Below are 11,600 nucleotides of genomic sequence, written 5' to 3'. Positions count from 1 at the left end.
GGCTCAGGGCCAGGGATGTGGGGTGGTTGAAAGAGGGCTTGCCTAGCTTCACATACACTGGGTGTGGTGGCGTGTGCCTGTAGTCAAACACAGGGGAGGTGGAGGCAGGGGGATCTGAAATTCAAGATCATTTTTGGTTACAAAGCAATTTGGAGATCAGTTTGGGTTACCTGGGACCCTGTCACACACACACCCCAAAGTCTCAAATATGGAACCCTATAAATTCCAAACTCTAGGTTCAAGGATTTAAGAAAAGGCTTGAGATTTCTGGGGTTTCATGTAGCCCATGACCATCCCCCCTCAGCTTCCTGAGTGCTGGGATTGCAGGTGTATCTGGGCTTTAGATCTCTGCTATGTTAGATATTGATATTTGATTATCAGAAAACTCAAGCCAGGGATATGATGTAAGAATCATGGGGCGAGGGCCAGTGAGCTAGTTCAGTGGACGAACACACTTTTCTCAGCGTCTGACAACCTGAGTTCCATCCCTAAAACCCAGGGTTGGAGGAGAAGACAAACCATGGAGAGGTTCACATGTACGGCTTGGCACATTCTCTCTGTCTCCCTCCCTCCCTCTGAAATAATAATAATTAAAACAACAATAATTTTAAAAAGGGCCCGGAGACAAGGCTGAGTGGAGTTCCGTCCCAGGACTCACGTAGGCTGTCTCACAAGGGGCCGATTCTGTCTTCTGTCTCTGAGTGCACCCACACTCACATGGCATAATGCATACATACAAACATACACAAAATTAAAAATATTTTTAAGTTTAAAAAATTGGAGGGCTGGAGGGATGGATCACTGGGTAAAGGTGCTTGCAGTCAAACCTGAGTTTGTTGCTCTAGAACCACAGGGTGGAAAGCGAGAACCAACTCATGCAACTGTCCTCTGATCTCATCACAGAGTCACCTCCCAGTCATTAAATAAAGAAAATGAAACATTTTCAGAATGGGTGAGTGGCTAATCACAGTGGCACATGCCTGTGACCTCAGTACTTGGGAGATAGAGGAGCAGGAAGATGAGGACTCCAAGGCCATCGTTAGATACACAGCTGGTTGGAAGCCAGCCTGGGCTACATCAGCAACAAAGGAGAAAGTGTGTATGAGAGAATTCTGAATGGAGACATAGGTAATAAAGAGTTTTCTGGGAGTCCACGGAGAAGAAGAGAGCATAGGTGAGACGTAAAGAAAAGGAGTCACGTGAACATCTGGAGAGTGTGGGGGAGTGTGTGGCAGTAAGAACACTAGGTAAACAAGACAGAAGGTGCAAAGGTTCTGAGGCGAGGCCCATGCCTGACATCTCCAGGGGAAAAAAACAAGGATGACTGTGTGGCTGGAACTCAGTGAATGAAGAGCAGACTGAGAAGAAGGAGGTGTTCCAGGAGATAGAGGGGCTGGTCACTGACCCCGGGAAGAACAGCTGTGAGAAGAATCACTCGACTGTAAAGCCTCTATCTTTACTGACCAGGGCTGTTTGCAAAACTCACAAACAACCTTGAAGCTTACTGACCCGTCAGGGAGGGAGCACAGTCTCAGGACCACGGACAGCGCCCGACTGACCTTGTCCTTGGTGCTGACTCCGAGGGCGGGTAATGGAGGGCTTTAAAGGCAGGGAGAGGGCTAGTCTGCTGAGGAGGGTTACAGCATACTCTTGCTCAGGCATACATCACAAATGGATAACCTCAGAAGCTACAAATTAAGTCATTTTAAAGCTTTGGGGCTTCGAATTAAGCTTAGTGGTAGATATTTGCCTGGTGTGAAAGACTGTTCCATCCCCAGCATACAGCAATGTTTGTGGGCAGGCATGATGATATGCTTGTGACCCAAGTGCCTAGGAGATGAAAGCAGTAGGATTCAAAACTCAAGGCTGTTCTCCCATATATAGTGAGTTGGAGGCCATCCTGGGCTGCCTGGGACAAGAAGACAAAACTGGGCGGGTGAGATGGTTCAGCAACTATGAGTGCTTGTTTGTTGCAAAACCTGTTGACCTGATTTTGATCTCCAGAACACAGACAAAGGTGGAATGAGAGAAGCAGATGGACAAGGTTCTCTGACCTCCACATGCTTGCCATGAAATGCTCCCTAATATCTCTCTCTCTGTCTCTCTCTCTCTGTCTCTCTCTCTCTGTCTCTCTCTCTGTCTCTCTCTGTCTCTCTCTCTCTCTCTCTCTCTCTCTCTCTCTCTCTCACACACACACACACACACACACACACATGGGCAGGCACGCACAGGCATGCATGCACACACACTAATAATAACTGATGACGATGATAGTAATGATGATGAAAAGTTTAAGAAGCATTGGAGATGCTGCTTTTACAGAAGACCTGGGTTTGATCCTGAGCACCTACATAGTGGCTCATAAACATCTGCAAATCCATGTCAGGGGATGTGATGCCCTCTTCAGGTCTCTGGAGGTACCAGGTACATACATTGTGCACATACATATAGGCAAAACTTGCAAAACTTACACACGCACACATACACACACACTTAAATTTTATCTCTCTCTCTCTCTCTCTCTCTCTCTCTCTCTATATATATATATATATATATATATATATATATATATATATATATACATATATACATCGATTCCAGACAGAGTTTCTTGGTGTGACCTTAGCTGTCTCAAAACTAGACCAAATGGCCTCATACTCACAGAGCTCTGACTGCCTCTGCTTCCCTAGAGCTGGAGTTAAAGGTGTGTGCCACCACTACTGAGCTTACACTTAAATTTTTTAAAAGAAATGAATCTTTAAAAAAACAAATGAAGGGGATGGATTAGTTTTGGTTACTTGCTCAAGTGAAGCCTCTACAAGCAGCTGATGTTCAGCCAGAGATATATAGTGATAATGATATATATTGTTAATAAAACAAACAGGGGTGGACAAGATGGTTTGGTGGACAAAAAAGTCTGCCAGAAAGCATGGCAACCTGGGTTCAGATCTCAGGGCTCACACAGAGGAAGGAGAGAACTGACTCCCACAGGTCACCTTCTGCTTCCACTTGTATACGATGACAGTGCCACACTTAGACACACATACAAATGAATGAATAAAAAACACTGCTGGAAAACTGGATATAATCATCTTGAAGAATAGAAATAGATCCATATCTATCACCATGCACAAAACCCAAGTCCAAAGACCTCAACATAAAGCCAACCACACTGAACCCCGTAGAAGAGAAAGAGGGAAATACACGCATTGGCACAGGGAACCACTTCCTAAATATAACCCCAGTAGCACAGACACTGAGAAAAACAATTAATAAATGGGACCTCCTGAAACTGAGAAGCTTCTGAAACGGTCAACAAGACAAAACGACAGCCTACAGAATCGGAAAAGATCTTCACTAACCCCACTTCAGACAGAGGTCTGATCTCCAAAATATACAAAGAACTCACAAAATTGGTCATCAAAAGATCACATAATCCAATAAAAATGGGTACAGACTTAAACAGAGAACTCTCAACAGAGGAATCTAAAATGACTGAAAGACACTTAAGGAAATGCTCAACATTCTTAGCCATTAGAGAAATGCAAATCAAAACAACTCTGAGATTCCATCTTACACCTGTAAGAATGGCCAAGATCAAAAACACTGATGACAACTTATGCTGGAGAGGTTGTGGGGGAAAGGGAACACTTCTGTATTGCTGGTGGGAATGCAAGCTGGTACAACCCCTTTGGATATCAGTGTGGCGATCTCTCCGAAAATTAGGAAACATCCTTCCTCAAGACCCAGCAATACCACTTTTGGGTATATACCCAAAGGATGCTCAATTGTGCCACAAGGACATGTGCTCAACTATGTTCATAGCAGCTTTGCTTGTCATAGCCAGAACCTAGAAACAACCCAAATGCTCCTCGACTGAAGAATGGATGAGGAAAATGTGATACATTTACACAATAGAGTACTACACAGCAGAAAAAAATAATGGCATCTTGAAATCTTCGGGCAAATGGATAGATATGGAAAACATCGTATTAAGTGAGGTAAACCAGACCCAGAAAGATAACTATCATATGTACTCACTCATAAGTGGCTTTTAAATGTAAAGCAAAGAAAACCAGCCTACAATTCACAATCCTAGAGAACCTAAACAACAATGAGGCTCCTAAGAGAGACATACATGGATCTAATGTACATGAGAAGTAGAAAAAGACAAGATCTGTGTAAATTGGGAGCATCAGGACCATAGGAGAGGGCAGAAGGGGAGGGGAGAAAAAGGGAAAGGAGTGGGGAAAAATATATGGCTCAATAAAAACAATAAAAAATAGAAAAAATAATGCTGGAGATGATTCAAGGATTGAAAGTACTTACTGTTTTTGCAGAGGACCAAGGTTTGATCCCAGCACCCACAGAGTAGCTCATAACTGTTTATAACCCAGTTCCCAGGAATCAAATTCTTTTGACTCTGCAGGCACCAGGCACACATGTATGCACAGACACACATGCAGGGAAAACAGCCATATACATAAAATATAAATAAATAGATCTCTTTTAAAAAGAAGAAGAATTTAAGGGTCTAGAGAGGTGTCCCCACAGAAATGAAGAGCCCTTGTTGCCCTTCCAGAGAACCCAGGTTTGATTTCCAGCACTCACATGGTGGCTCATAACCATCTGTAACTCCAGTTCCAGGGCATCTGATGCCCTTTTCTCACTTCCATGGACACTGCACATGTGTGCTGCACAAACATACATGCAGATGCCTATACACATACAAGTGTGTACACACACACAAATACACATATCAACAACATATAGCAGCCAGGCCTAGTGCTGTAACCTGTAATCCCAGCTACTTGTGATATTGAGACAGAAGTTTCATGAGTTCAAGGCTTGCCTGGGTTACATAATAAATTCAAGACCAACTTAGGCAGCATAAGTTGAGTGTCTCAATTAAAAAAAAAACCCACAACCTGGGGTGGCACATGTCTTTAATTTAAGCACTCTGGAGGCAAAGGCAGAATCAGGGGGCTCTCTGCGAATTCGAGGTCAGCCTGGTCTACATAGTGAATTCCAGGACAGCCAAGGCCATTTACACAGAGAAACTCTGACTAAATAAATAAATAAATAAATAAGATTTAATAAATTAATAAATAGTAAGGGAGGAGACTAGAGAAGTAGCTCAGTAGTTGCTACTGGTCTTGCAGAGGACCTGGTTGCATTCTCAGAACTCACATGGTAGCCCAGTTCCAGGGGTCCTGATGCTCTCTTCCGACCTCTGTGGGCACCATGGCCATGCGGTACATATAATACATTCAGGCAAACACATAGCCATAAAAATAGAAATATAAAAAATTTCATGTGAAGGGACAAAAAGAGAACCAGGGATATATGTAGCTCAGTGTTGGGAAGCTTACTTAGCATGCGTGGGACCCATGTTCAATCCCCAGTGCTGAGTGGAAGAGAGGAAGAAAAAGACAGAACCAGCAACAAACCAAAGACAGAGCTAGACAGAATGCTTAGAGCCAGCTCTCCTGGGCAAGGATCAAGAAACGCCTGTGTCAGTGTGCTCCTGTGACCTGGGGCTTGTGTGCTTTGCAGCATCAGGCTGTGTGTCTGGGGCGGGGGTGGGAGCTGAGGCACATACTTCACAGAGCAGTGTAACAGGGTGCTGAGGATGTATGTGTGTTGTGTGCAGAATGCCAATCACACCGTCATCTCAAAGTGTGTCCGTGTGTGTGTGCAAGAATAGAGTATGAAAATGGGAATACTGTATGGGATTCTTTGTGTCAGGGTTGAGCTGTGTGTGTGTGTGTGTGTGTGTGTGTGTGTGTGTGAGAGAGGTAATGAAAATCTGAATAGGGAATATATGCAAAATGGCATATTGTGTGTGTGTGTGTGTGTGTGTGTGTGTGTGTGTGTGTGTGTGCAGGGTGTAGAGGTGTCCAGCTGTGTATGTGGGTGTACCGGGGGATGCTGTTGGAGCTGTTTTCTGTCCCCAGAGGGAAAGAGTAAGCCCAGGAAATCACAGTTCCGCCCTGTCCCTGGGTCTCCAGGCAACTGTACCACTTTGAAGTTACTAGGAGACAAGGTTTCCAGGGAAACCCAGGCTTGAGTGATAGCTCTAGAGCCAAGTCTGGGTGAAGAGACTGGCTGCGCAATCAGAATCTTGGTTCTCATTAATTCTTCCTTCATTCAGTGATTTAACAAGAATTGCAATTCTCGGGACTTAGAGAGATTGGCTCAGTGGTTAAGAGCACAGACCCAGGTTCAATTTCCAGCACCCAAATGGCAGATAATAGCTGTCTGTAACTCCCAGATCTGATACCCTGACACAGACATACATGCACACAAAACACCAATGTACAGAAAATAAATAAATTACTTAAAAAAACAAACGTGCAGTTCTCCAGTGTACTCAGCAGATGCTCCTGAAGAAGCCTTCAAGGCCCTCAACCTATCAGCACATCTGTCCTCTCCAGTATCTCTCAACCTATCAGCACATCTGTCCTCTCCAGTATCTCTCAACCTATCAGCACATCTGTCCTCTCCAGTATCTCTCAACCTATCAGCACATCTGTCCTCTCCAGTATCTCTCCCAATAGAAGCAAGGTTCTCTCTCCCATCAACAGACCCAAGCATTAAGAAGGTCCCAAGCCAAGAAGAAAGTCAGATGACAGCTGTCTTCAAGAGCCCTCAGAGTGAGCATGGGAGAGGGCTCAGCATGCAAAGTGCAGGCACAAGCACCGTGGAAACACTAGACAAAGTATCAATGTCAGGGCAGGGCTGTGATGCTTGGGTGTGGACTCGGGACGAACCCCAGAAGCTCTCGGGCCAGCCAGTCTGACCTACACAGCAGACAGCAGTGAACAAGATACACTGCCTCAAATGAGACGGTAGGCGAGGACTGACCTCCACACGCTCAAGGAGTGCACAGTCCTGCCTACACACACCCACACACACAGAAATTTTTAAAACTTAAAACGGAAATCAGGGTCAGTGAGATGACTGAGGGCTCTTGTACCAATCCTGAAGACCTTTCATCCTGGGGAACCCACATGGTAGCAGAGAAAGAACTGTACCCCATTCCACAGCTTGTCCTTGAACACTGGGTCACCGGAGTACATACACACACCACCTAAGCCAATGTAACAAACCCTTTATTGAGTCTAGGGACGTGGCACAATTTGTAGACTGCTTGCTTGGCAGGTACAAAACCCTGAGTTTGATTCCTGCCTTAACTTGGCGTAGTAGCATAAGCCATCTTCGGAGTTCCAGACAAGTTTAAAAAAAAAAACAAAACAAAAAAACTGTGAGTCCCGATCTGCAATCCATACAAACCACATTCTCATACTGAAGCAAAGCCAAGCAAACAGCTGTCCTTTTCCGCCTATGAACAGTCCTTCGGTGACATTTAGCTAATATTCACGCCAACACACTGCAATGATCACAAAGACTCAGAATACTCGCTTTGCAAATGGGCAAGCTGAGATTAAGAGTCTGGTTTGTATTATTATTTATGTTTAAGACAGGTGCTCACGTAGTTCAGGCTGGTTGAAAACTTCAGTATGTAGCTAAGGGTGACCTATATATTGTTTTAAGATTTACTTTTATGTGTGTGGGGTGGCGGAGAGCATATAAATATGTGTGCCTCGTGCCCGCGGTCAGAAGAGGGCGTGGGATCCCCTGAAATGGTTGTTAGTCACCTTGTGGGTGCTGGAAACTGAACTTGGGTCTTTTGCAAGAGCAGCCAGAGCTCTTAACCGCTAAGACACCCTCCCCGGCCCCGACCTAGAAGCTGGGTGTTTCTAGGGAGCGTGTTGGTACCCTCGACCTTTCTTTTAATCTGATCGCACGGCTTTCGGCGGCAGATTCTCTTCAGTCCCAGCTTTCTCCACTAATCCCTCAAGCCCCAGCTTCCTCCACTTTCCTTTACGACAGCTCCAGTGACCGACAGTGAAGCTGTGGGCTGTAGCCAATGAGGCACCGGTATGGGAGGGCCCTGGATAAGAGCGCAGCCCTGATTGGTAGCGGTACTTGGCAAATGGCGGAGGCGCTGAGGCGGGTGCTGGATGCAGGCAGCGCGGCAAGGCCCGAAGGGGATGGAACTACCGGGCCACCTTTGCTGCTGCTCGGCGCTCCGCGTTCCGCGCAGACGTCGCTGCTGTTTGCAGCCGCCCTTGAGGCGGCAGGGGAAGGCCGCGGGCCTGTCCTCTTCCTGACACGAAGGCCACTTCAGAGCCTGCCGCTCAACACACCCGCAGCGCGGGAACCCTGGCGGCTCCAGGTAACCGGAGGGCGCGGCCTGGAATGTGTCACCCAATGACAGGATAGGTTGCGCATGAGTGGCAGGTCGGCAGGCCAATGGCACGACATAAAACCTATATGGAAGAGGAGGGTGGAGGAGGCGAAGTAGCCACGTGTGGCGTGGCTGTGCAGGTTTAGTTAAAATTAAAAGAAAGACCATCGTTAGCGAGCGTGGGCGCCCAGGAGATGCGGTCATGGTAGAAACCTTGGTCTAAACACTCTTCCTTCCTCTCCCTACCTCCCCCTCCTCCTTTCCCTATCCCCCCCCCCATTTCTCTTACCCCTCTCTCTCCCTCCCCTTTCTCGCCTCTCTTCCCCCCTCAGATTCGGAGTTTCCGCAGTGTCAGGCCATCCTGCTACATAACGAGTTTTCAATCATCCTGGGTAACATGAGACCCTGTATCAAAGAAAAAAAAAAGAATCTTTACTTAAATAGTCTTGAGCCATGATACATGCTGGAAAAAGGCAGGTGACAGAGAAGGGCAAAGGCTGCTGGTGCTTCATCCTGAACTTTGTGTATGGGGCATGAGAGCCTCTACTGGGAAAGAATGTAAGAGCCGTGGCAGCCATAGTATGGAGTCTTGGCCTCCTATATTAAATAGTGCCTTTTCCTGTCTTCTAGAAGGTTCGATTCCAGTACCCATCCTCAGTTCCAGAGCTTCTCCAGCTGCTAGCCTCTGCCCATGAGGCCCCAGGGCCTGCCCCGTCGCTTCTACTGCTGGACGGCCTGGAAGACTATCTAGCAGAGGACTCAGGGGCCCAGGAAGCCGCCTACTTGGCTGCGTTGCTTCTGGATACTGTTGCTTACTTTAGCCACCATCTTGGAGCCAGTGGCAGTTGCGGGCTTGTGGTGGCCCTTGAGACCCAAAAAGAAGCAGATGGTGATGTCCCACATCTGACATTGCTTCAACGGTATTTTCCTGTGCAGTGCTGGCTACAGCCAGATGCCCTAGGCTTGGGACAGCAGTACTGCCTTCGAGCCAGCCTGGAGTCCGGCAAGCTGAGCCCCAGGATGGAGTGGTCAGTGACTTTCTTACCCAGTGGAGAGATGAAGATCACCCCATGGCCTACCCAGGCTTCTAAGCCCTGCTCAGATAAAAAAGATTCAAGTGCTAGAAGCCAGTCATTAACTTTGGCATGTGACAACCTCTCTGGTCCTCAGTGTCCCTTGGATAGAACACTTACTTCAGGGACAGGTGCAGAGTCAAAGACCTGAACAGTGTAGGTTTTCTTTTATAGACTAGCATTGTTGAGAGCTGGTGAGATGGCTCAGTAGGGAAGGGACCTTAACAACCTGCATGATGGCCTGACTTTGATTTCTGGGACCCACATAGTTGGAATCTAGCTGACTCCTGCAAGTTGTCTTCTGACCTTCACTCTTGGGTAGTGACACACACACGCCCTCCACACTAATAATAATAAATAAATAATAAACCCTTCAGAATAAATAAATAATATAGTCATTGATGAGATTCAGCCACATTTCCTAGTTCATTTCTTTACCTGTTGCATTTGTTTCCCAGACAGGACCTTGTGTAGCTCAGGCTAGGCTGAGACTAAATTAATACTTAGCAGAGGCTATCCTTGAACTTATGATCCTCCAGCCCCATCTCTTGAGGGCAGGGCCTATGGAGTGTGCTCCCATACTTGATTCCTCTTGCCTATTCCATGGGTGCCTGTATCCGTTACCTCTGTGTCTCTGCTTACATACTGTCAGGGATTAATCATACACATGCCCTTGCACATGTGTGTAGGGTGTACGGCTGGGAGTGGAATCACTCCATATAGAGTATGCACATGTTTAGCTTTCTTAGGACATACATTTTTAATGCCATTAAACTGAATTTGAGCATGGTTATATGCAAAATGGTAGGCCCAGCTTTGGAACGTAGATGTAGGAGGTCACTGTCCACTCTGGCATACACTAGACCCTGTCTCAGAAAAACCAAAGTGGGCCAGGCTGTTAATCCTAGTACAGGGGCAGGCAGATATGTCTGTGTTTAAGGCCAGCCTGGTTTCAATGGACTGTTCAGGCCAACCAGGGCTACATAGTGAGACCCTGTCTCAAAGGCAAAACAAAAAAACTAGGGAGCCAGAGAGAGGGCTCAGTGGTTAAGAATTTTCCACAGGATGTGGATTCAGTTCCCAGCATTCCTATCAGACACAACCTTTGCAAGTACAGCTTCAGGGGATCTGATGTCCTCTTCTGGTCTCCTTGGACACTAGGCAAGAAGTGGTGAACATACATACATATAAACAGAACGCTCATGCACATAAAACTAAAGTATATAAAAATCTTTAAAACAACAAATCTATCCTGAAGGTAAGCTCAAGACTCAGTGTGTTGTAAAGGGGGAGGGTGAATAATTCATCCTGTAGCAGAAGCTCCTTAAACTCAGGAAGTAAACAACTCAAAGGCTTCAGGAAGTCCCCAACCCTCAGACAAGCTGAGCAGCTTGGAAAGGACGCTCTCCAACCTGTGGAACTGCCTGCAGGCTGTGCAGTGTGCACCAGGTTCCCAGCTCCGGGGTGGGCTTTGCCGATGCAGCTGTCTGAGTCATTTCCACTCCTGTAAGTGACCCCTCACCCATATGTGCAGGAATGCACATAACTCCAGTAAAACTCATTGGGTCACCAAATTGGACTTTGGTGGCATGTGTGCTTAGATCTGTCATAGTTTTTCTATCTGGGTGAATAGATGTTGGTTTGTGCCCCCCAGGAGCAGTGTGGATGAGGCACTAAGTCTCAGGTGGCTTGCGTTGGCAGCTAGGAAGTGTGCCCTGACTGTTGTGGTCACTATTCATGTGTGCCAGATCCACAATTTCAATCTTAGCACCAAGACTTTAGCTATGCTTTTCCATGGTCTAGGTTCAGGGAAAGATGGGGTTTGAGGGTTTTTACAGAGACTGTGGCAGAGCGCAGAACGACTGCACATGGGTGTGTGGCACACATGTGCCGTGTCCATGTGTGAAGCTCAAGTTCAGTTCCCAGCACCACGTTACCTTGGTGTGGTGAAACAAGCCTGGAGTCCCAGCACTCGGGATATAAAAGCAGGAGCATCACAAGTTCAAGGTCACCTTCAGCTACCACGTCTCAAGTCACTAAAATATGGGCTAGCAAGAGAATTCAGAGTAAAAGCATTTCCCATGCTAGTCTAGGAACATGAGTTCCACATCCCTGTAACTCACATAAGAAACAAAAAACCTGGTTGTGGTGTGTGGTTTGATGGAGCAATCCAAAGACAAGGTCAGAGGCAGAAGTCAGAGGAACAACTAGAAGCACAGACAACCAGCCTGGGACGTGAAGCATGGCAGGAACAAGGCGGTGGGAGGGAGTCG

General features: G+C 46.6%; 1 protein-coding gene across 1 annotated transcript; it reads left to right on the top strand.

Moving 5' to 3' along the window:
• The first annotated feature begins 7,999 nt into the window (after positions 1-7,999).
• On the top strand, positions 8,000-9,738 carry Swsap1 (SWIM-type zinc finger 7 associated protein 1). Its single transcript, XM_048446572.3, has 2 exons — positions 8,000-8,242; positions 8,885-9,738. Exons 1-2 carry the CDS (start codon positions 8,000-8,002, stop codon positions 9,476-9,478), a joined length of 837 nt encoding a protein of 278 aa, XP_048302529.3. The 3' UTR covers positions 9,479-9,738.
• Positions 9,739-11,600: the final 1,862 nt, after the last annotated feature.

This window comes from Myodes glareolus, chromosome 4 (genome assembly GCF_982192425.1).
Source record: "Myodes glareolus chromosome 4, mMyoGla1.1, whole genome shotgun sequence".
Lineage (NCBI taxonomy): Eukaryota > Metazoa > Chordata > Mammalia > Rodentia > Cricetidae > Myodes > Myodes glareolus.
The sequence above is the reverse complement of the archived record's forward strand: the minus strand, read 5'-3'. Positions and strand labels throughout refer to the sequence as shown.